Source organism: Lampris incognitus, chromosome 2, assembly GCF_029633865.1.
Source record: "Lampris incognitus isolate fLamInc1 chromosome 2, fLamInc1.hap2, whole genome shotgun sequence".
NCBI classification, from domain to species: Eukaryota; Metazoa; Chordata; class Actinopteri; order Lampriformes; family Lampridae; genus Lampris; species Lampris incognitus.
In genome coordinates this window covers 139623614-139649577 of record NC_079212.1, presented here as the reverse complement: position 1 = coordinate 139649577, position 25964 = coordinate 139623614, and the positions used below count along the sequence as shown (strand labels likewise).

At 48.8% G+C, this 25964-nt stretch overlaps 1 protein-coding gene across 1 annotated transcript in view; it reads left to right on the top strand.

Annotated features, from left to right (window-relative positions):
* The window catches only part of LOC130107198 (calcium/calmodulin-dependent protein kinase type 1-like), an 86470-nt gene that overhangs the window by 50077 nt on the left and 10429 nt on the right, over positions 1-25964 (top strand). Inside the window, exons 3-6 of the mRNA XM_056273667.1 lie at positions 8024-8155; positions 20498-20572; positions 23802-23940; positions 25011-25137. Coding sequence (XP_056129642.1) covers positions 8024-8155; positions 20498-20572; positions 23802-23940; positions 25011-25137 — 473 coding nt within the window. The remainder of the gene's footprint in view (positions 1-8023; positions 8156-20497; positions 20573-23801; positions 23941-25010; positions 25138-25964) is intronic.

Below are 25964 nucleotides of genomic sequence, written 5' to 3'. Positions count from 1 at the left end.
TAAAAAAATCTACTGCGAAACTCCTGCTTTCAGGCTCGGGGTCTTTGGTGGGGTGAGAAAGCATCAAGCGCATGTGTTTTTATGGCTCGGTGGTAGAGAGAATCCTGAGATATGCGTGTCTAGTTTTGCAGCCTTGTCAGCTCGGTTAAAGGCCGAAGTGGACCGTGTGGTACAAGCTGGCATGATAACCACGGGGGTCCACCAGCATCCTTCATGACAGGCCGTACACATATGAGCAGAGTGTGATCAGACCAGCTCATGCAAACAGTGCAGGTTATATCGGCCCAAATTCATTCACCTCATTTGTCCCGAACTCAGCTCGAGCCCGAAACACCAGCACCCGTTGACAGTGCACTGTGGACACATTGCCCGCCTGCTAATACTTTTAAGTATGTTTTCTAGTGGTTGGTCAGGTTTACTCATGTCTATTTTTGTCCTGTATTGTATAAATTTTGGGTATGTTAGTGTACTGCATTGTAAGCTGTCTTTATTGATACCTCTATAGCGCATGATGCCCAGCACCGTTTTCCCTTTGGGGACATCAAAGTTTGCCCTGAACTGAACTGAACCCCTACTTAGCTTTACTTTACTTTACTTTACTTTACTTTACTTTACTTAACACTATTGGATGGGAGTGATGTTACTGATATCGCTGTAAAATTGGAAACCATGACAGATTTTACTCTGGGGAAAAAAAGAACTCTGCTATATATCAATCAATCAATCAATCAATCAACTAAACAAGTTGCATTTTATATCTGAATCGATACTCTAAGGATAGGCGTTGTCATGCTTTGTACTGAATGTAATTGATTGTAAAACCTAAATTGTGATTTAGGCTTACACAAATAATTCTGGCTTGACTAAATCCCCTTTTGGAACGCTTTACTAATATTTTCTAGTCCGGCTTGTACTGGCACTAACAAACATAATAAGACGTGCTCAAAACTGAAAAATACAAAGAATTGTATATTGATTAAAGATAACAGCACATTATGATTCCCACCCATCCACAAATTACTAATCACCGTTTCAAGATTTTTTTCTTGCGAGGCCACAAGATCAGTGTGACCAGGCACTTTGATTTTACTACCATAATTTCTGCTATTGATCATTAAAATCCGCCCTCGTTTTGCAGACAAGTCCAACCAATGGCCCACGTCCGGTTTCCCACCCGCAGACACGGCCAATTGCATCTGCAGGGACGCCCGACCAAGGCGGGGGTAACACGGGGATTTGAACCAGCGATCCCCGTGTTGGTAGGCAACGGGACAGACCGCCACGCCACCCGGACGCCCCACTTGGATCATTTTTACCAAAACAATGTGTAAACTACTAATAAGACACGTTAGCCCCTAGCTAACGGGTCTGACCCTTTAGCCGAGCGGTTAGCGATGTCGCCTTGTGGTGCAGTACACCTCGTATCGAATCCCGCACCGGGCAAGAAAATAACCGGTTACATTGGTGGCAGAGGTGGGATCCGGAAGTGTGCCGATCCTCGGAAGTCTCTCCGGAGCGCGGGAATAACAAAGCGCGAGGGCGCGCTTCCGGGAGAGGGTGACGACTGTAAACTACTAATAAGACACGTTAGCCCCTAGCTAACAGGTCTGACCCTTTAGCCGAGCGGTTAGTGACGTCGCCTTGTGGTGCAGTACACCCCGTATCGAATCCCGCACCGGGCAAGAAAATAACCGGTTGCATAATGTGACATTTAAAAAGTCCTGAGCATCTGAAAACAGGGTAGTGAAGGTGACCAGTTTACCACGGCACCAAAGAAAAAACACAAACGGAGTCTGCGTGACTTTTTACCGACGCCGAGAGCTGCTAAACCGGAGTCCCGTCCCCAACGGTGAGCTTTATGAGCCGTTCACCCGCTGAGGATGAAGACTCCAAGACAACAGCTTGGCTTATTAAAAATGGAGCGTCCTGGGTGGAAGCTAGCAAGAGCTAGCTATAGTTTGTCCGCGGTGGTGTAGCGGTCTAAGCATCGGCTTTGTGTCGATGCGGTTGCCCGCTGGGGACCGGGGTTCGCGCCCCGGTCTCGTCAGATCCGGCTATGGCCGGACTCGATGAGGCAGCAATAATTGGCAACGCTGTCTTCGGGAAGGGGGGCGGAGTCGGCTTGTGTTCGTCACGTGACTGCGTCTCTGGGTGTGTCGGGGAAAAGCAGTGGTTCGGTCTGGAGTCGCCTTGTCACGGACGTGGCGAGGCGTCTCCTTCGAGACTGCCGGCCGGAGAGATGTAGCTGGCGAACACATGCAGTACGAGGGTGGGTGTTTGAGCTAGAATAGGGATCGATTGGCCACTAAATTGGGAGAAAACCAGAAATAAATTTAAAAAAGAGCTAGCTATAGCTTTAAAACGTCCTGCGAAAGAATCCGCCCCCTCACGTCTGCCCTTAGAGCTCATGAGCGTGCAAATTGATTGGCAGCAAGTAGGGACCAATGGAGACGCCAGCTTGCAAAGCACTCTCCTGATTGGCTGGGGCGTTTCCTGTTTGTTTACCGCGCGCCCGGGGCGGCTACAGAGACCAGATGTTCTGCTCAGCGCATCTACTTATCTGGCAGCTGTCCGGGTGTAGAACAAGGGCTCTCAGTCAAAATCGCTGATAGCCACTTTACTGGAAATAGTGGAGCATAAGCGCCTAAATTAAGTGTTTATGTAACGTAACTGCAAAAAAAAAAAAAAATCCAAATCTCATCAAGCATGTTTGTCTCTTTTCAAGTCAAATATAAGACACAGTCACCCAACAAGCAAAACGTCCTTGCGCTGTAAGGACTTGTTTTTAGACGGTGCATCTTGAATATCTTGTATTTCCACTAGTTCCGCTGGCAGATATTTTTTGTTCACTTATTACTAGCAAAAAAACGCCTCGTATTAATTATCTTATTTCTTATTTTTGAAGGGCCATTTTCAAAGCCTCAGAAATTACGTTCTGTGGACTACATCTGTTGACTGTGTTTTTTTTTAACCTTACAGGAAATCTGCCATAATGGCACTCTGGTCTTTAGGTCATGAACTCAGTTCTCTGTAGACTTTGGTAATGAGCCAAGCAGTCGTTCCGTTTCTGTGCTCTATAAGCCTCATATGAACCCTGACCCAGCATGCTTACACTTACTGACCACACTTTGCAGCTATGTAGTGCAGAAGAAATAAGGCAGTGAGAATGGCTGTTCTCTCTCTCTCTCTCTCTCTCTCTCTCTCTCTCTCTCTCTCTCTCTCTCTCTCTCTCTCTCTCTCTCTCTCTCTCTCTCTCTCTCTCTCTTGTCTCTCTCTCTCTCTCTCACACACACACACACATACACACATCAACGAATGACTTTGCAGTTGCGAAAAAAAACCCCAAAAAACAGAGGAAATGTAAGTGGGGACAGTTGTGTAAACTTCCCCAAAAGCATGCATCCATATTTGTACAAAAAAGTTCTTGTTTACCTCAATTCTCTTTTCTCCCTCCATGGGGCATGGCTTTGCTGCCGTGGTTTGGGAAAGTTAAACAAAGGCTTCGGGTTAAGCCTTTTTTTTTAGTTTATCTCTTAATGCAAGAACATGCTAGTCTGCACCAAAGTACAGGATCTGTGTTTAAGACAAGAAAAGAAAAGGTTACTATCTCATGATTCCAACCCATCCAGAAGTTATTACCGTATTTCCTGGAGTATAAGACGCTGTTTTGTTTGGGGTTTTTTTTGTTTGTTTGTTTTTTACTCGTCTGGCTGGTCCTGCGACTTATATTCCAAAGCGATTTATACAATGTAATTGTATAAATAAATTGTAGATGACTAGCCTGCATTTCAACTAAGGCCACTAGATGGCGCTGTTTATTCTTGTGACTCAACTGCGACCTACGCACCACAGCGACCTGCGTGTTTTTCCTCACAACACTGTTTTTCTGAGTGCGACTTATACTCCGGCGCGACTTGGGGAAATAAGTTGATTCTCATTTTAAGACTTTTCTCTTGCAAGCTTAAGAATGGAAACTTTGATCAGGCACTGCAGTTTTACAGCATAAATGCATCCCAGTCCTTTTAAAAGTATGTAAACCATAACTTTTGCCAGTTATATTTTCCAGCAGGCCAATCATCGGAATTTGTCCTCATCATCTTTTGCAAGTTTACTACTGTTACTACTTTCAGCTGCTGCCGTTAGGGGGCGCCACAGCGGGTCATCCGTCTCCATTTCTTCCTGTCCTCTGCATCTTCCTCTGTCACACCAGCCACCTGCATGTCCTCCCTCACCACATCCATAAACCTCCTCTTTGGCCTTCCTCTTCTCCTCTTCCCTGGCAGCTCCATATTCAGCATCCTTCTCCCAATATACCCAGCATCTCTCCTCCACACATGTCCAAACCATCTCAATCTTGCCTCTCTTGCTTTGTCTCCAAACCGTCCAACCTGAGCTGTCCCTCTAATATACTCGTTCCTAATCCTGTCCTTCTTCATCACTCCCAATGAAAATCTTATCATCTTCATCTCTGCCACCTCCAGCTCCGCCTCCTGTCTTCTCATCAGTGCCACTGACTCCAAACCACACAACATAGTCAAACCATGTAATATTTGTCTTTTGTAACGAAGTCCAACAAATACCCGACTTTCTCTGCTCTTGCCTCGCCTTTTTGCATGTTCCAGAAAAATCTTTGTGAAAGCCAGCTTTTGTGGTTTCACCACGACAGGAAAGCTCCTTTCAAACCTTCTGTTCGGGATGTTATGCTTGCAATAAAACGCAACGACTGCTGACACTGACTGATGCCCCGATAAGCCCTCGCTCCTTCATTTAGAAGGATTTGAGAAGTGTCTGCTGGGATTTTCCTTTTAAATCTCCGATTTCCTCCCTGGTGGACTGGAAAGTGACTTTCTTAAGCTTTCACACACACACACGCGCACACACACACACACGCACACACAGTGTTAGTCCAACAGGAGGGGTCCTCTCCTTGTTGTGGCTGGTCTGTGCTGTTATCATACTGTCAGTATTAGGCTCCTTCCACATGGCCAGTAATTATCAGGAGGGGTTGCTGAGCGGTAGTGAGAGAGAGAGAGAGAAATAAATGATTCACCCCGTTCCCCAGCATCCCTCCATTCACAAACACAGTCCCTCCCAAGGTGCTTTTTTTCTTGTCCTTTTGTTGCCCCAACTCCTAATTTGATCTGCACTTTCCATCCTCAGCCAACAGTGCGGTGATATATACATACATACATACATACATACATACATATATATATATATATCATGCTATCTGCTCACATAAGCATGAATACCATGTTTCCGAATCAAAGGGTTTGGTAATGTAAAGCACAATATCAAACCAAAACTAGTCTTCCAATAACACCCCCGCCAGATATTTCAGACCTCGTTTTGTGAGAAGTTTCAGGTGATAGATTGTCGTCGTCATTAACCTGGACAACGAAATTGTGTATCGCTATATGACAATATCTGAATTTCATCAGCTTCATTCAATATCATTGAAAGCTGATGAATGATAATACTGAATCACTGCATGTGGTAGTCTGCAGCCCTGCCTGGATCGGCGGGGGGGGGGGGGCAGCGACCGGGACGGCTCAGAAGAGTGGGGTAATTGGCCAAGTACAACTGGGGGGAAAACTCCACACACAAAAAAAAGCAACTACACCAATAGACCTAGCTTAACTTAAACAACAACAAACAAAAATGGCCGCTTTGACCTTTTGGGACTATTATTTGAAAATTGGGGAAAAAATGTCCGCAAATGTTATGCAATAGGCCGCCTCCCCTTAATTTATATGATGTTGTGGACATCTTTGTCTGACCTTGGCTTGTGAGGCAGGTGTGTACTTCCATATTTACATGTGTGAACAGTTTTGATTGGCGGGCTGCTGTGAAGTTTGCCTAGTAACCCGATTTACACATCACTAAGCCTTTACTAACTACAACAGTCCTTATATTTTGAACCGTGCAACTCAAATTAGTTAATATCGCCCGTTTACAGTGTATTAGTTAATACCAGTGGCGGCTGGTGTTAAAAAAATTTGGGGGGGGGGCGCAATTTACCTTGGCGCAGCACACCTGACAGCTGCTTTAATGTCCACAAAGTCACAGAGTTATTAAGAAGGACAATGTAGCCTATAGATTTTATCAGGGTTCGTAGACGGTGGACGATTGACAGTAGAGACGGGGCGTGGTGGTGGGTGTGCACATGATTGACAGCCACGAGAATTGCCCAATCACATTAGGTCAAAAAACATTAAAACGATATCAATTCGCTGCCAATAAAAGTGGGAGTGTCTGTGAGCCCCATGGAAAATCTGAACAAACCAATCAGACAGCAGCCTCGGGTCACCTGCTCGCCAAAAGTTCGAGGGCTTACATAAGGTATGGTTTGGCCGACGCCCCTCACCCAGGAAGTATAAGTATTCAGACAGGAACCAACCAAACCCCATTTGAACCGATATTTAATGGCCGCTGACAGGCGCTCACAGACTGAAAACACTTTTATTTCATAATTATTTGCATTATACAACTAAGTTATATTTAACATGTTTAAGTAGATTTTCATCTCTTGATATTTGAAGAGGGCGGCGCCCCAGCGCCCTCTACTGGCCAGCCTCCTCTGGTTAACACTAAGAACTTGGACTTTTGCACACAAACTAAAGTATTTGTGAACAACCGGCGCAACCCTGTCCAGCTCTCGGGTAGAAATGTCCACATTAAACTGTGTCGGACGCGGTGGCGAGTCGGGTCCTTAGGCCCGTGGCTCTCTAGCGGTGGGTCAGGCCAGCACACAGTTAAAGCACAGCTTGCAAAGCCCCCCTTGACCTTTGCCAAAAAACCCCGCAGTCTGGAGAAATATCGGGCTCCTCGGTGGGCTTTTTTTTTTTCTCTCTTCCTTTCCTTTTTTATAGGTCATGGGAAACTGCCGAAATGTCTTTTGATTAATCGCAGCGCGGCTAAAGTTGAGCTCCGCCGCATTAGTGGTTTTCACTGCGTCACCTCGAGGACGAGGGGAGCGGGGCCGGAGCTGCAAGGGAACGGGGATTCTGCATGTCTGTACAGTTTGCCCACTCGGGAATTCTCGCATGGGCTCGACACGGAATAAGAGTGGACAATTTTTATTTTTACTCCAATTTGTACAACACACACACACACACACCCAGCACACACACCTACTTTTTTATATTGTGGTTATTTGCTGGAACCGCAATTCTTTCCCTCTGTGCTGTTTTGAAAACGAGGAAGAAGTTGAGCAAAAAGTAAAAGATTGGCATGTAAATTGTAACTCAGACAAATTCATAATAAAGTAGTACAACAAAAAAACCCAACATGTGTCTGGTGACACGCCAGCTCGCTAAATTTGTTCGCATCCCACAAACATAAGTCAGAAAGAGCTGAAGAGGAGGCTGAAGTGTGACCCGTAGTCAGACATCATCCCGACTGGGGTTTAAATACGGTGTTATGGACGCGGAGGCCGCCGCTGCATCACCGAAGAAAGACCAAGTTCCCCTCAAAGCAAAATCTCGTCTTTGGCCTTTCTTCAGGCCTCGCCTGGCGTTGACTGTGGTGTTTTTGGTGTCGTCGTGTGGGGTGCGGGGTGGTGTGTCGAGGGTGTCTGGCGGGGAGAGCTGGCGTTGGATCGGCTGGGGGAGCCCGGTGCGCTGCGTCCGGTGGGCCCAGGGACCACGGCCCTGCCTGGAGCAGCGCTCGGGGTGGAAACACCGAGGGCGGTCTGACGGGACGCGGAAGCGGCGCAGGCTAAGCTAACTGCTAGCCCATGCAGACCGGCGGTTCCGACAGTCATCCTGGCTGGACGGGGATTTTTTTTTGTTTAGTTTGGATATGTGTGTACATGTGTTGGTTTGGATATGTGTGTTCTTGTAGTTTTTGGATGTGTTTTTGTCTTTGTGCTGCACTGCTGTGGGCTGGGGGAAACGATATTTCAAGTAAAGTGTTCCTGTTTCCTGACCGATATTATAAATGCGTGTGAAGAGATCTATGTCAATGCAAAGTGACGAAGGAACAAAAGAGATGGACCTTAAGTGTGTTGTTTGTGTTTCAGGGGAGCTTTCTCTGAGGTGGTCCTGGCAGAGGAGAAGAGGACCCAGAAACTGGTGGCCATCAAATGCATCCCCAAGAAAGCCCTGGAGGGCAAGGAGAACAGCATTGAGAATGAGATTGCCGTGCTGCACAAGTGAGTGGGTCCCTTTTTGTTGCAGAAATGTAAATATGTGGATTCTCCTTCATAAACGAGTGCTGAAAGGAACAGTTCTGAATTCCGGGGGTCTATTTATACTCAGCCCACATGTAGAACTGAGGTGGGTCTCATTATCACAGTCCTCCATCCTTGGACATGCAGTTCCTCTACAGTTCAATGCAATTAAAGGAGGAAAAAAAAAATCCATAATCCTTTTTTCAGTGCAAAAAAACTCACTCCACGGTTCAGCCGAAGCTAACGTCTCGCTACAGCAGTCTTTCGTAGCAAATCTGAGCGGCCATTTTAAAAATCTGCAGTGGTTCTTACGGTCCTTTTGTGATCTTTCCCCGCCGTTTTACTTCCTGCGACGCAGCCTACAAGAGATTTCCAGCAGGAGTCACTCCACCGTAGCACAGCACAGCAAACACCATGAGGTAGTGTATCAGTAAACACAAATGTACATTTTCCAAATGTCCACTTAAATTCGCCATGATAGCCCGCTGTAGCATCATGTTAGCTCTGGCTGAGCCGATGAGAGCTTATTTTTTGTTGCACTGAACAAGGATCGAGAATTTGCATTGACGTGTAGATGTCGAGCTGGAGGTGGGTGTCCAGTATGAAGGACAGATTGGACACCTGGTGAGAATGAAACCTAGTACTTCTGTACTGCATGAGCGGCGAGTGTAAAGTAGAGAGACAGACTTCAAAAATGTCCAACTATTTCTTTAAAGACTCGACAAGGTGATGCGTTTTATTTTTTCCTTTCGGGGGAACGAGTCGGATAAGGTTGATAACACGGGACGCCTTGCGGGCCAGACGAGTCTCGTGAATCTATCACATTGCAACACACATCCTTCTTTTTTTTTTAAGGATTTGGACACATCCTATTCATAGCCTCTTGCCAGACGGCAGGGCCAGACGTGTCTTGCGGTGCGGTCACTGGGATCACTTCATGTAACTTGTCTGGCATGCAAGGCTAAACGTATGATGTATTACACCTCGATCAGAGGAAAGAATGGGGAAGTAAGTCATCGATACAGTACGTTTGTGAGGTTTCCCCCAGTTTCCCCCACCTGCATGTAGGTTTACAGTGGCTGTGTATTTATGAACTACTGGGAAAGATGTAAGCCACTGGTGGGCCTCCCACCACCGCTGTTTCTCCATGCTGAATATATTGTGACTATAGCTCTGCAAAATGATCATAAAGTCTATTTAGGGATAGCATTTACTGCTTTGATTTAGCCGACCAAATGCGGCAAATACGGAAACTTGCAGAGCGATGATTTCCAGTGGGGTATGTCAGTTAGATAAAATGGCCGAGGCTCATTTTACCCGACAGTTTTAGCGGGTTGGGAAAATAATGGTGCACGAACCGTGAGGGGTTCACGCTGTCAGGCTGAGTTCAAACCATTTACCCTTGGAATCACATCTCACATTGCATATTGCATCTTGTTAGATTGCATGCGCACGACAACAGCCCTGTGCACATGCATGCATGCATGCATGTGCACAGGGCTGCGCACTGCCACAACATGTCTGCACAGTAGCATGCACACCCAGACCAAGAAAAAAATGATTTCAATAAAAATAAATAAAACAGTGATTTTCCAATTAGACAACTCTCCGTTTATTCTTCCTTCACGTGGCCCCATAGGTTACTACATACATCCCAACCTCAGGGACTCTGGCCAGTGACAGGGCTCGCTCCCGGTTACAGTGGAGGGCTTCAGATACCTCTCTTTACAAGTGGGGGAATTATGGGCTGTGGCGGAAATGACTGAATTACATCGGGCCTCCCGCTATTTATAGAGCCATTGTTGCCTGGGTGACAGGACACATGCAGTCCCGGCCAACATGCAGCCGCCCCTCTGACAAAAGCACACGGAGCAAGAAAGCGAAGTCTTCCCGTGGTCCATGTCTGTTTATGTTGGACTAGCTAAGTCGTTTACGTGTATACCGGATAAGATAAATTGACTTAGGGTGGGGTCGTCTTTTCAGTGGCCATTTAGTACATGAACTATCCAGATCCTAGTACATCTCGTCTGCTGGGTGCTGGATATGAATGGGCCCCTTTGGCAAACTGACGCGACATCTGCAGTCGGGTTGTTGTGGAGGTAGAACTTTTGACCTCTCTGGTATGAAGGGTACAGAAGTTCACCAATACAAAAAAAAAAAAAAAACTTGGTCCAAAATGCAAATGACTGGAGCTGACTGACCTCAGCCGGATAAAACTTTTTGTCAAAAATATCAATTTCCCTCCTATAACACACAAGGGGGTTGCTAATTCCGGGAATAATTACCCCCCCCCCCCATCCCAACGCAATAATCCCAAAATGATCGTCCTTTTCCGAGAATACGCGGCTGTTTACAGGGAAGAAGAGGGCAACAAAAGGGAAGAAGAGGGCAACTAAAGCCAATAAGAACCATTTGCAACCCTCCTCAGTCATCTGCCAGAAATGATGTCGATCAACTTCTACTGGAGTCAGAGGGCTAATTATACAGCGAGATGAAAAACATTTGCCCTTTATCTGATTCACCCCTTCCATGTTACAAGATGAAATCCACCATTTCCCACAATCTGTTCCTCCCTCTGGCAGTGAGAACCACAAACAAAGTGCAGCGGCCATCATCGCTTATGTGCTGTCGGCCGAGCAGTAAACGCCACCCCCCCCCCCCCGGACCAAAGCCAATACAGGCAATTTAACCTAATTCTTCTCCTGGATCGCCACCTTGCTGTGGTGGGGAAGCTCGCGTGTACTAATGAGCCCCAAGAGCTGTGCTGTCCGGAGCTTGGCTCCTGGTAGGGTCACCCAAGGCGGATAGGTCAAGGGGGAGGTTCCAGACGAAGTGCGAGCCAGGAAAGACCTCAACGGCGGAACTGGCGGAAGATGTCTCCAGGTCACAACGGCAGTGAAGACGGATGAAGGCTGCAACAGAGGGGGGTCCCCAATCGTCTTGGTTCTCCATGCCAGTGGACTCTGGCCACCCCCTGCCAAGGACCGTGTGGTGGCTGCAGGCACATCGGCCACTCCACGGGAAAAGCTGTCAAGCGTAGGGGTCCTCAGGACAGTCATACTCAACCCCGAGTGACCGCCGATGATGGCTGATTGTAGGATTGGTAGATGAGCTGTCCGAAACGGAAACATCCGCCACATCGGCGTCACATTTCAAGCCCGTTTCCTGTTTGAGTAGGAACGTGTTTTCCGCTGCGCCAGTGTCCATCCTACCCGGTCAAATATTTCACCGGTGGTATATGGAGAATGTCTCCAGCCATGGTAAAGATGCCAGTTAGTATTCTGTACCCTGGCTCCATGGCCCAGATGGATAACATGATTTAGCAGTGTAGAAAAGACCCAGATTGAAGCTTTAAAGTTGAGTTCTGCAGACTACCACACGCCTCCTCCGATAGATGTGGAGTCGCCAGCCGCTTCCTTCCACCTGACAGTGAAGAGTTTCACCAGGGGGGACGTAGCACGTGGGAGGATCATGCTATTCCCCCCAGCCCCCCCCCGAACAGGCGCCCCGACCGACCAGAGGAGGCACTAGTGCAGCGACCAGGACACATACCCACATCCGGCTTCCCACCAGGCCCAATTGTGTTTGTAGGGACGCCCGACCAAGCCGGAGGTAACACGGGGATTCGAACTAGCGATCCCCATGTTGGTAGGCAACAGAATAGACCGCCACATCACCCAGACGCCTCTATCTTGTGTTTTTTAGCAGCTAACGTCGGCCCAATCGGACAGTTGGAGGGTAAATCCTGATCGGAGGCTTGAGGCCTCGTGTAGAAAACGTTAGTGTAAACCGAAGTGTGCGTGTGCACGGGTCAAAGGTCACGTGGAGGTGTGCCTATTCTCACTTCAGGTATACTCTCTCTGAATCCCACTTGTGTGTGGGAAACTGCGCACACAAAGGTTCTGTGTCTACGCAGCGTTTACACCCGAGGTCACAGGTCATCCCGAATGGTTTTCTAAGCTTATCTAGTCGAGCGAGGGTTTTACAGACTCAACCTCCGACTCGCAGACCGGTCTTGGCCGTCCTCGGCGACATCCGACCTATTCGCCGGTAGTCGGTTTTACTTTGGCGGGCGTTTCGGAAGAAGTCCCGTCTTGTGTGAGGATCCGTGTTAAAATCCTTTAACCGGCGAGAACAGAGTTGACGGTGAGGCGAGACCAAAGTGAACGTGGGGACTGGGAAAAGTCAATCGCAGGAGAAATGACCCGTAGGTTTTGCTCTCGCTTCCTTTTGTCGACATATTCATAATTTTTCATCCATCACTGGATCCGCCCATCCGTTATCCAAGCCACCTTTTCCGATCGGGATCACGGGAATGCTGGAGCCTATCCCAGCGGTACTTGGGCGGCAGGTGGGGAGACACTCTGGACAGGACGCCAGTCCATCAGAGGGCCCACATACACACACACACACACACACACAAACACACCTAGGGGCAATTAAGTACGGCCGAGTCACCTGACCTACGTGTCTTTGGACTGTGGGAGGCAACCCACGCGGACACGGGGAGAACACGTAACCCCCCCAGGTTGGACTACCCCGGGGCTCGAACCCAGGACCTCCTTGCTGTGAGGCGACCGCGCTAACCCCTGCTCTACCGTGCCCCCCCCTCCCCCATCACTGTATTTTGTGTTTTATTGTGTTTTAAAGGCACAATCTGCAGCTGACGCTGTCCGCCCCGCCTCTCCTGCCGCGGTGTCGGTCAGACTTTGTAAGTGCTGTTCGCTTTATGACTCGGGAAATGAGAAAACCGGACGGCGCCGCGTCACTTTCACCGCCTTCCGAGGCGTTCAGCGGCCTTCCCCGGTCAAACAAACACACACGGTCGTCGGCCCGGCGGTGAGGTTTCGTCACCGTGACCGGATGGCGTTGAGATACAGAATCATTTCTGTACTTTCGGTAACGTGTCACCGTCGCGTATGCGCTTCGCTGTGTCGTGACTAGAAGTCCAACCCGGGACAAGAGCGGGCAGCCGGCCGCAGCTTGTAAACGCTGTGTGCGACACATCGGTGAGGTGTAGGTATGTTAGCCGCACCGCCCCTGTCTAATAAATAAAGGAGGAAAGGAAGAAGAAGAAGAAGAAACGACCTGGCCAGCCGACCCTGTTGACATCCACTCCGGACTGTTGGTGTGTGCAAGATGCTGCCGCCGAGCGTAGCGACGGCCGAAAAAACAGCTGTGGGGAAATAACACGTTGGTTTTCGCAACGCCGCACAAAACCCGCGAACACCAAATATAGACACGCCGCGGCAAGCGGGGCAAGCGGGGCCCGTTGCTGTGTCGTCACTTGTCTCGTGTCCCCGAACCCCCTCCATCTCCCTTCACCGTCTGGTCTAATAAACAGTGCAAACTAGCAGATGTAATCCTTCAGACATTCTCTCTCTCACACACACACACACACTCACGCACACACACACACACACACACTCATCACTCATGCATGCATGCGTGTCCCTGCTTCTGACTAATCAGGCTGTTAAGTCATTTGTAATCATGTCCGCTTGGCTCGCTCAATTATTTAGATGTGTCATGAAACATGCATGGCCGTGACGGGACGGGATTCAAGCAGTGGTCGTAAATCAAGACGTTGTAGCGACAGTCAGAGGGAAAGTGACAGCCAGTTGTGTATTTTCCCATTTGCATGGCCTGTTGCAAGCATCACAGCCTGCAGTTCCCGAGGCGGACGACGGACCAATATGTGAAGACCTCCTGCATGTGTGTGTGCTGGGGGGACCCCCCCCCCTTTCTCTCCGGTTGTAGTCGGCCATTTACCCCACTCGCTGCTCCACCCCCTCCGCCGATCCGGGGCAGGGCTGCAGACTACCACATGCCTCCTCCCATACATGTGGAGTCTCGCCAAGGGGGCGTAGCGCGTGGGAGGATCACGCTATTCTCCCCCCCCCCCCCGGTTCCCCCTCCCCCCCTGAAAAGGCGACCGGAGGACCGACCGGAGGAGGCGCTAGTGCGGCGACCAGGACACGTACCCACATCCGGCTTCCCACCCGCAGACACGGCCAGTTGTGTCCGTAGGGACGCCCGGCCAAGCCGGAGGTAACACGGGGATTCGAACGGTGGCGCAGTGGTTAGCGCTGTCGCCTCACAGCAAGGAGGTCCTGGGTTGTCCAGCCTTGGGGGTCATCCCAGGCCGTCCTCTGTGAGGAGTTTGCATGTCCTCCCCGTGTCTGCGGTGGGGTTTCTCCGGGCGCTCCGGTTTCCCCCACCATCAGAAAGACCTGCATGTTAGGCTTGACACTCCTGTCTGTACCCCTGACCGAGGCATGGCGAGGCGAGCTGGAGTTGGTCCCCGGGTGCTGCCCACCGCTCCTAGCTAGCTACACTTTCCTTTGTATTTATACCGCTGTGAAGCACTTTGGCGGACCCTCGGTTCAAAAAGGCGCTATACCAACAAGGTTTTACTTTGATGGGCATTTGGGGATTGGTCGTCTTGTGCGGCTCGTCTGCCGTAACTGGCTTACAGGCACCTCCTGATGTCACGTGGGACCAGTCGGCATGTTGGCAGGGTTGGTCAGATGACTCAACGGCTGTGGAGGTGTAGATTCTCTGCTAGTGACAAGTGCCTACCTTAAGTCTCTACACCTACCTCAAATCCCTTTCTCTCTCACAAACACACACACTGTTTCCCAAGTGTCGCCACAGCGGACTTGATAGTTTCCATCGGTACCCCGTGAGGGCACAGCACCGACGGCGGTCGTCGTTAACCCGGGCCTTGACCGATCCGGTATGGTCTTAATGACTTGGCAAAATGTTACGCCGGATGCCCTTCCTGACACAACCGCTAACCCACAATTAAGAATCCAACCGAGGTCTCTCCCGTTGAGCTGTTGGGTAACGTGAAGTATACTCAAACCAAAACTAGTTTTCAAATTAATGCTCCCCAAAATATCTCAGACCCCATTTTGTGAGCCATCTGAGGGAGTGAATTCTTGTTAACGCTCATTTAGGCAGCAAAACTGTGCGTCACGATGGGACAATATCTCTGTTTTTTGATCATGATATGACACCACTGAAAGACAATAAACAGTAATACTCGAATAATTGCCCAGCCCTACACAAGTGTCTGAAAATGTGTGCATTGGTTCAACACATGACTCTTTAACGTACAGTACATGCGCCCGTTGAGCCAAACGCTCATCCGCACAGAGCTAAACAGGTGAATGAGTGAGTGCGTGCATGCAGGCCTGCGTTTGTGTGTGTGTGTGTGTGTGTGTGTGTGTGCATGCGTGGGTGCACATCCCCTTGTCCAGGGCTGAATATTAGTCATTGTTGTAATCCATCATGAGCTCAGGATGACTCACAGATTGCTAACTCTATTACAGCGGAGACTTGGCCTTGCATTGTCATTGTCTGTATCCTTCCAACTCGGCTCTTCAACCCACCAATGTAGATGTGCTCACAGACAAATGTGTGAGCCCACACAGGCGCATGAATAGGTCAACCGAGGGGGTGTAAGCGCACAAAGATAAAGTACAAGAAAGGATCCAATGGAGGGGGACTGTTGATTTACGAGTAGGGGAATGGGTTTTGCGTTCAGAAGTATGCATCGGGAGTTTTGAGAAAGTACGAGGCGACTCGAGCTAGCGTCCCGAGTCCATTTTCAAGAACGACAGGTATATATATATATCTATGTGTGGAGTTAGAAAACAACGAGACAGGAGACGTGAGAGTAGACGTAGTCGAGGTAGTTTACTAGCTCCAACTTTGCATGTCATACATTCGACAACGACACTGAACTCTGTACCGGAAGCGGAAGTCCATTATCTGACCCCTCGCCTCTTCCCTTAAAGGTACACCGTCCTCTTAGGTGAATGTCTCTCGTTATATAGATGTGGGTCACCACATATGCATCTATACTTCCAGAATGTCAAAACAAGAGTTGACAAAATTGACTAACCTCGTGATTATGTTTCAGTAAATTAGTGAAAGGGTGCGGTGAGAACAACCAATTGGTACTCTGTGTAGAATTTATTACCATGGTGGTTTGGCACTCAGGCGGTTCAGATTCCCTTCAGGGACAGTTCGCAGCCTTTGGTAACGTCCTTTGCGGAAGCTGGGAGCAACAGTATAGTTCGTTGACTAAGGTGGTCAGGGTTTGGGGTACTTTATTGTTGTTTAACATAACATTCGTGAACAACTTCACTCTGGGTCTTCTTCTCTGCCCGCTTTACTACAAACAGATCAATCTTTTCCAACAATCATACACATTCCAGCATTGGATAGACGAGCTTTCCCGCCCTTACCCAGGGCGCCGGGGTGGGTGCATTGTTCTTCCGGTCTAAACATCCATAGCCGGATGTAAACACGCAAGCCTAGATCTGCGATATCTTCCAACAACATTAAACATTAAAAATGGACGTTAGAAACTCAAAAATGGTCGAGGGACACATTGTGCGGTGCGTGGCTGTACTAATACACGGAAATGCCTGAACGAGTGGCTGAATAGAGAGTGTTGCCCATCGACCTGCCACAAAACGGCAATGCCCCTGCATTCCATTGTTTTCCTTCCACAGAAAACCAACAGCAGATTTCGAATGACGGATGTGGTTGAAGGCTTTGAATTTTAAGAAACCACCGAAAAACGTCTTTGTTTGTTCCCATCACTTCATTGCCAAAAAAGCCAACCCAAAAAAAAAAAAAACCGGTGACACTTTACATTAAGGTGCACCTATTCACCATTAATTAGGGGCTTATTCGCATGCAAATTAGCAACATATTGGCTCTTAATTGGTCATTAGTAAGTACTTATTAATGCCTTATTCTGCATGGCCTTATTATACAAGCAGTAAGCCATTAACTATGAGTTTTCCCTCTATAACCTCAGAAGTATTGCTTATTAGTAGTACCATCTCAATATGCTTTGCTTAGTATGGCCTTTATAAGGTGGTAGTACCACAAGAAGAGTTATTCTCCCTTACTAACACTTAATGAATATGGTCTGTTCTTACATAACAACACACAAAACTAAAAGTGTTCATAGTGTTAAATTACTCTAAATTAAGTTTTCGTTACTTAGAATATGTTCCCCATACTAAAGTGTTACCAAAGAAAACCCCTACCCCTGAACTGTGGTAGCTACTCGTTACACCGGAAAAGAAAATCATATGGCCCGAATGCGGAAATGGACCGGAAGTGCCGCGTAAACTTGTCTATAGCCGTAGTGGCAGGAGGGGCCGCGTGCTGAAAGCGACGCAGTCGCAGCACTTGGGGCCATTGGCGTTGGTTCCATCCGACTGTCTGTGGTCAGTCGTGCATTTCTGAAATTTTGGCACCACCATCGAAACTGATTGATCCGATGTTTTGTGTACCCTGATTATCTGTCGTCCCCCCCCCTCCTCCATGTAAACAAACACGGGTTAACGTTACGTTGATAATTTCACTCGTACAGACGTAGGGTATGTCGTTAGACCCCGCTGACTGTGACGACAAATGTTATTACCCGCAAAGATGTTTGAAAAATCCTAATACTGTAACGTGCACGAATAAGTAGACCCGTTATCGGACCCTTTAGTCGAGCGCGGTTAGCGATGTCTCCGGGTTCGCGTCCCGGCTGCGGCAGTTCCTGTGGTTGCCCCCTGAATTCGCTACAATAGTGAATATTTAGAAAGATGAGCGCACCTTGGAGAGGAAGGTCCCGCCCCTTCATTTGATTGACAGCCTAATCTGCAGTTATGGCTGACATACTTACACGTCATGTTAACAGGGAAAGACTCCCCCCCCATTGTCAGCAATGTTATAAAGCCAACGTTCCGTAGTGTCGACGCTGTAATCATTCATTTGGTGTTTCAACATAATGTACAACACATTACAGGTGTTTTCATCGACATATCTTTATAGTTCTGTTGTCAGGATATTTGAACAACCATTAAAAAGTGACTTGATAGAGGGTCACAAAGTGCTGTAAACCTTGGTTAGCAAGTTAGCATTTTGTTAGCCAGCTAGCGTCTCCCTCGTTACGCCTCTGTGTTACGTGCTTTTGTTATGGTATGTGGTCCTGCTTTGCTCAGCAGCGCTACTAGTGGCCATATATATATACAGACACATATATATATATATATATTCAATTTTATGTAAATCTAATGGACAATAAAGTACACTGGGCATGGTAAAGCAGTGGTTAGCGCGGTCGCCTCACAGCAAGTAGGTCCTGGGTTCGAACCCCGGGGTAGTCCACCCTTGGGGGTCGTCCTCTGTGTGGAGTTTGCATGTTCTCCCCGTGTCTACGTCGGTTTCCTCCGGGTGCTCCGGTTTCCTCCCACAGTCCAAAGACATGTAGGTCAGGTGAATCGGCCGTACTATATTGTAACGTGCATGGATAAATAGACACGTTGGTCCTTGGTTAACGGGTCGGACCCTTTAGTCGAGCGGTTAGCGATGTCTCCCGCGGCGCGGGAGATACGGGTTCGCGTCCCGGCCGCAGCAGTTCCTGTGGTTGCCCCCCCCCCTGAATTCGCTGCAATATTGTCCCTTGGGTGTGTGTGTGTGGCCCCTGTGATGGACTGGCGGCCTGTCGTGTCTCCCTGCCTGCCACCCAATGACTGCCGGGATAGGTTCTAGCATCCATCCCGCGGCGCTAAATTGGATAAGCGGTTTGGGTAATGGATGGATGGATGGATGGATGGATGGAGATATGGGTCATCCCAGGTCGTCCTCTGTGTGCAGTTTAAAAGTTCACAGTTTCACGTTAAACATGAATGGCTCGGTCCTCTCCACGCCTCGCTCTGATCTGAATGTGTAAATCAGACATTAGCTTGGTCGTGTGTTTCCTGGGTTTTCTCCCTGCCTACGGAAGCTCACAGAAATTTGGGAAGTTGGGGACACACAGGTGATTGTCTTTGCTTAAATGAGCCACTCCTAATTCCACCTTCCTCTAAACCGGTCAAAATAACCATAGAACCATAGACTGTATTAAAGCATGGATGTGGCGTCTGTGATGTCACTCGTAGGCGTCTGAAGAGGCGTTTTGAAGCCACAAGTTTGCGTTGATACACTTCGCCGCCATCTTGTCAGGTTTCGGAGGCGGAACAATCTCAATTTTTGGCAACAAGATGGAGCTGAGGCGGGACCTGCTTCAGACACCTGAACGTTCTGTCAGTCACTCCGGAGACAGACCTGTCAATCAAGGCAACCACCCCCCCCTCCTAAACACACCAATCTTTAAGCCTATACATTCTCTTAATAGATTGATAATTCTCTGAATCCCCACCAAAACCTTCAACCTTCAAGACACGATTCCTGCGTAACAGCCTTTCCTTCTCCGCACCGGTGTACGGTAGTTTAGCAACCGTGTTTCTCGGTCTCTCAGTGGGGAACAGGAAGTACATACAGTAAACGGAGGCGGTCACTCATTCCGACCAAGTGGCGGAGGATTAAAACATGGCTCCAGCACGGGTGACTCATCAGCTCGCCCCTATCAACACATCGACAGGTTTTCAGCCGGTGGCAGAAAGTGGTGTTCAGCCAATTAGTGGGCTGCATGTCACCACACAGGGTTACTGACTCTGCAGACGGTTAAGGGCTACATATAACCACAGAGAGAGACAGACAGACAGACAGACAGACAGAGAGAGAGAGAGAGAGAGAGAGAGAGAGAGAGAGAGAGAGAGAGAGAGAGAGAGAGAGAGAGCATTCTTCAAACTTGTCTTCCAACCCAGTCTTGCAGGGAAGGGTTCCACACTCAACCAAGGAATTTATTTGTGTTTGTTTTGTTTTTCTTTCTTTCTTTCTTTCGTTTTCTATCCGTCATCTGTACCTGCTTAATCCAACGCAGGGTAGTCTAGACCAGCATGCATGAACTGGAAGGCAGGGAGACCCCCTGGACTGGTCACCAGACCATCACAGGACCCCCCCCCCACACACACACACACACACATCTGCAGCGTGGGCAACTGAGAGACTCCGGTTGACCTAGCATGCATGTCTTGTGACTATGTGAGGAAAGCAAAGCACCAGATGAAACGCATTCAAACAAGCAAACGCCACACTGGTGGGCTAGAACCGAACCTAGGCCCGTCCTGCGGTGAGGTGGAAGCGCCACCGCGACACCCCCTCCCTCTAAAATGTCCCAAGAAATCACAAATCACCTTGCAAGCTGCAGACAAATGATGCAGCACGGCTGAGCTGTGCGCCATGGCGTGCAAAGAAGAAGAGTAAGGACACCGACCGCGATGTGACCCGTGATGTCACGGTTTTGGCAAGGGTGAGGATGTCTTTGTTCATTATTGTTTTGTTAACTGGACATTTTGTTCTCTCTCTCCCTCCCTCCCTGTCTCCCTCTCTCTCCCTCCCCCCCCCCCTCTCTCTCCACAGGATCAAACATGCCAACATCGTTTCACTTGAAGACATCTTTGAGAGTAAATCCCACCTCTACCTAGTTATGCAGCTGTGAGTACTCGGGTGCAATCTGTGTTTGTGCGACGTGTGTTTGTGCGCTGTCATTTGAAGCTCCCTACTTGTCGTCTCCCCCTATGTGCCGCGTGTCGCATGCCATTAATTGCACTTTGTCACATGGTTCCACACAAGTACACATGTACACACACACACACACACACACACACACACACACACACACACACACACACACACACACAGAAACAAGTACACACATCGGCATGCTCCCTCGTGACAACCACCAGGGAGTACGCCCTCACACCTGCAGCTTGTCAGCGTCTCACCCTGCTAAACTACAGTAATGAGAGAGAGAGAGAGAGAGAGCGAGAGAGAGAGAGAGCGAGAGAGAGAGAGAGAGAGAGCAAGCAAGAGAGAGAGAGCGAGGGAGAGAAAGAGAGAGTGAGAGAGAGAGAGGAAAAAGAGTGCAAGAAAGAGAGACAGAGCGAGAAAGAGAAAGGGAGAGAGAGAAAGAGAGAGCTAGGGAGAGAGAAAGCAAGAGAGAGAGAGTGAGGGAGAGAGAGCAAGCGAGAGAGAGAAAGAGAGAGCTAGGGAGAGAGAAAGCAAGAGAGAGAAAGAGTGAGGGAGAGAGAAAGAGAGTGAGAGAGGAAAAAGAGTGAGACAGAGAGAGAGAAAGGGAGAAAGGGAGAGAGAGCAAGAGAGAGAGCAGGAGATAAAGAAAGAGAGGGGAGAGAGAGGGAGGGAGACAGAGAGACAGGGCGAGAGAGAGAGAGAGACACACAGACAGACAGAGCGAGAGAGAGAGCAAGAGAGAGAGAGAGAGACAGAGAGAGAGCAAGAGAGAGAGAGAGAAAGCGAGAGAGAGAGAGAGAGCAAGAGAGAGACAGAGAGAGAGAGAAAGAGAGAGAGAGAGAGAGACAGAGAGCAAGAGAGAGAGAGAGAGAGCAAGAGAGAGACAGAGAGACAGAGAGAGAGAGAGACAGAGAGCAAGAGAGAGAGAGAGAGCAAGAGAGAGACAGAGAGAGAGAGAGCAAGAGAGAGACAGAGAGAGGGAGACAGACAGACAGACAGACAGACAGACAGCGAGAAAGAGAGAGAAAGGGAGAGAGAGAGAGTGAGGGAGGGAGAGAGGAAAAAGAGTGAGACAGAGAGAAAGGGAGAAAGGGAGAGAAAGCAAGAGAGCATGAGATAAAGAAAGAGAGGGGAGAGAGAGAGACAGGGCGAGAGAGAGGCAGACAGACAGAGAGCGAGAAAGAGAGAGAGAGCAAGAGAGAAAGGGAGAGAGCGAGAGAAAAAGAAAGAGAGAGGGAGAGGGAGAGAGAGAGAGGGAGACAGAGGGAGAGAGAGGTAGGCCTGTGATTATCAGTGTTCTAACAAGTGAGTGCAGTGAGGAGCAGGAACAACAGGAATGGGAAGAGGGGGTGTTTTCCCCCTCCTTGTGTTTTCCACACGGAGGCCTCGTGATGAATTATTACAGACACATGCATAAATCCCGCCCTGTTTACCCACTCCGAGTCAGCCCTTTCCTCCGGCTAACAAGACCACAGTAACTCAGCCCTCGTTACTATGCCTGAAGGGAGACAAACAAAACCGTTCGGGTCCTCCGACGGTGTTAATTAAAGCTGGTTTGTCCGCTGTGGTAATTAACACGGCAGGGTTTCAGATGCCGCTTGTTTAAAATGCAAGAAACGGTCGTTAGTTTGGTCTCCCACTAGAGTGACGAAACGACCTGATCAGAAGTTGAGACGAGTTTCCATCGTGACACACAGACACACACACACACACACACACACACACACACACTCTGCTGTGTCCAGCAGACGGGCCTGGCGACGCGGGGTCAGGTTGTTGTCCGCCTCACTTACATGAAGTGGGGTAAATAAAAGGTGGTAAATAAAAAGAAAGATCAACTCTTCCTCTCCCTCTGCCGAATGATTCGTTATGCAAATGCGTGTTCAGTTGGGGGCTACACTGCCCGCACACCCCACCTTATGGTCAACCTTAATCTCCATTAGCGCTATACGGAGGCTCTGTAGACAGGGTGAGGACTCCCTCTAGCGGCCGTTCGGTTTAACGACAGGCTGAATGAAGAGGGCACACGGTTACTGCGGTTAAAGCTGGGACATTATTGCTGAAATCAAATACTGCAATAATGCTGACCAAATAGCTCTACATGTGACGATATCTTGGGCATGAATATTGCTGATTTCTGAAGATATTCACACACAATATTTTTTTTTCTTTTTTTGAGAAATGGTCATTAGTTCATAACATGGCTGTGATGACCAAGTAGGTAAAGGCATTCATTATTCATGTAACTCAGCCGGAAGGACTGATAGTTAAATGAGTTCAGAAAAGTGCATCGCTTCATCGTGTCGCAGCCTTTGAGACCGGGGAAAGGCGGCATTTAAAGATGCTGTTTGCAACTTTGGAGACATGATCAAGAATTTGAAAGTGGACACACAAAAAAAAAAAAGAAAAAAAAAAAGAAATCCACCCATCTGCACACACATCTATTGGCCCACAGCCAGTTAGTTACTGCAGCTTAAAGCTACTATATAACGAGATCACAATGGCCAAAATCCCAGATGATGTGTAGCCTCGTATAACCATACTGATAGTGTAGCTCTAACTGCAATTTGCATTTCATTGTCCCTCCCACCACAACGAAATGCTGCGGTGCAGCTAAACATCTTTATTTCTGCTTTGCCGTGCAGATCGAGCATCTGAAGATCAGACTGGATCTCCCCCTTTCAGTATTATTACCCCATCTGCCTCGATGGGGTAATAACACCACGTGTTTGCTTAGTTATGTCATCCATTATGACTACATTGCCTATACAACCCTCCATATATTACACGATCTGTTATTTTACAGAGTTCATGTAAACACACAAAAGCACCTCCGCCATACACAAATACACACGCTCGGTCTCTTAAGCGCCTCTTGCTATGGCAATCTGTCCCGTTTTCTCCTCTCATGGCGTTCAGACCCTCTCCCACCATCTTTCCCGGTTACTCAGGACCTCCCCTCCCCAAATCCGGCTCGTTCCCCACGCTGTTGTTTTTGGCCCTTTAACAAGGCGACGTAGGAAACCAGCGGTCACACGGTTAAAGCGAGGTCTCCCTGCAGGCCTTTATGACCGTCTCCGTGTCCGGCCTCATCCTTTATCTTCATTTTTTTATTTATTTTTTTGTTCCTCTTTTCCATTGTATACGTTGAGCAAACTCGTCATTAAATCGCCGGGTCCTTCTCTTCCTTCAGGGTTTCTGGCGGGGAGCTGTTTGACCGCATCATAGAGAAGGGCTTCTACACGGAGAAGGACGCCAGTAAGCTCATCCAACAGATCCTGGATGCAGTAAAATACCTGCACGACATGGGCATCGTCCACCGCGACCTCAAGGTTCGTCTGGGGTCGGAGACGTTAGGTGAAAGGTTGGGGGGGGGAGGGTGGGCCGCTGAAAGACCCCAAACTATGAAGGGAAATTGGAGCAGACCATAAAAGACTTGTCATCTAAACGAGAGCAGGATACTGGTGAAACTGACGACCAGCAGGGCGTTTTCTCGGAAGAGTGGGGGAGTTGGCTGGATACAATTGGGGAGAAAATGGGGGGGGGGGGGCATATTCAAAGGACGCAACACAAAGCTAGTCAGTCATGTTGGGCTAAAACTTGGAAAGCTTGATCGAAAACAAAACCTGGCAAGATCTCGAAGACTATTTCATGGCTGGTCTAGTGTATTTGACAAATAATATTATTACCTTATGATGAAATATTATAAATAAAATAATTTAATCTGATTTCATGACACGGCACGGTGGCGCAGTGGTTAGCGCGGTCGCCTCACAGCAAGAAGGTCCTGGGTTCGAGCCTCGGGGTAGTCCAGCCTTGGAGGTCGTCCCGGGTCGTCCTCTGTGTGGAGTTTGCATGTTCTCCCCGTGTCTGCGTGGGTTTCCTCCGGGTGCTCCAGTTCCCTCCCACAGTCCAAAGACATGTAGGTCAGGTGAATTGGCCGTACTAAATTGTCCCTATGTGTGAGTGTGTTGTGTGTGTTGGCCCTGTGATGGCCTGGCAGCCTGTCCAGGGTGTCTCCCCGCCTGCCGCCCAATGACTGCTGGGATAGGCTCCAGCATCCCGTGACCCTGAGAGCAGGATAAGCGGTTTGGATAATGGATGGATGGATGGATGGATGGATGGATGGATGGATGGATGGATGGATGGAAATTCACTTCATCAATGCTGGAGTGATGAACTCTCTACAAATGGCGCTTTTCAGGTTAAACGTTGCACACAAGTGGTGAAGCGGTGCCACTCCTTCCTGTTCTTCCACACCGCGACGGATGTGACAGAAACCGAAGCAACCATGTTTGCTCCTCTCAGCATCGTCTAGTCGCCCGAGTCCTTGCATCCTCATGTATGTGCACATGTGCCGTGCTCACGCCTCTTTCTCCCCCGTCGCCCTGTGTCGTTTCAGCCCGAGAACCTGCTGTACTACAGCATGGACGAGGACTCCAAGATCATGATCAGTGACTTCGGCCTGTCCAAGATCGAGGCGTCCGGCAGCGTCATGTCCACCGCGTGCGGGACTCCGGGATACGTGGGTGAGTAGCGAGGCGCCGGCGGGCGTCACAGGGCAGCGCAAGAGGCTTTGGGAAAGGGGACTGCTTTGCTCTTGTCACGCAGTAGTTTACAGGAGTGAAGGTGTAACATGACCTCCCCGTGGTCACGTAAGTTTACTTGGGACGTGTGTCCGACGGGTTCAAGGATTCTGTCGGGTGCTTTGTTTCGGAAATTCAGGGTGATTTAACGCCCTCGCGCCATCCGGACACTTCCGCGTGATACTTTTCAGCGATAACGCCATGCAGGCGTGGTATGGCGAGCTGCGGGGAAACCGAAATGAGCGAGTTAGTGGAACAGGGAAGATTGTAAAATAAACATACGCGTCGTTTTTGACTGATTTTAAATCCCCGTGAGAGCACCGAGCCCTGGTTTTGCGGTCAGATGTGTAATGGGTCATTTGTCTGCACGGGCAGATGAGCTGCTTGCATTAAGCCGGACTTGCAAACCGGCGGAAGGACAGTCGGTGACCGTGTACACTGGTAGCAGATATGCGTTCGGCGTTGTACAGGATCTTGGCCCACGCTGGAAACCGCGGGGGTTCTGCAGGGGTTGCTGGTAAGATGGAGGCCAGCCTGGAGACGAGGTGGATGTGCATCTGTAAATAACCAAAGCTCAGCGTTTTCAGTTTTTATTTTTCAAAGCCATCCAGCATGCCGAATTGCGCCCCGAGAGGGCACTGTTACGTAACCTCCCACGAACAGGAACAACTTTTGGATCCGTGGAAACAAAAAATCCGGGTATTTTTCGCTGAGCCTTGTAAATAATGAATGGCAGACTGAGGACGGACATCCTTGCCTGCCTAAGTGTT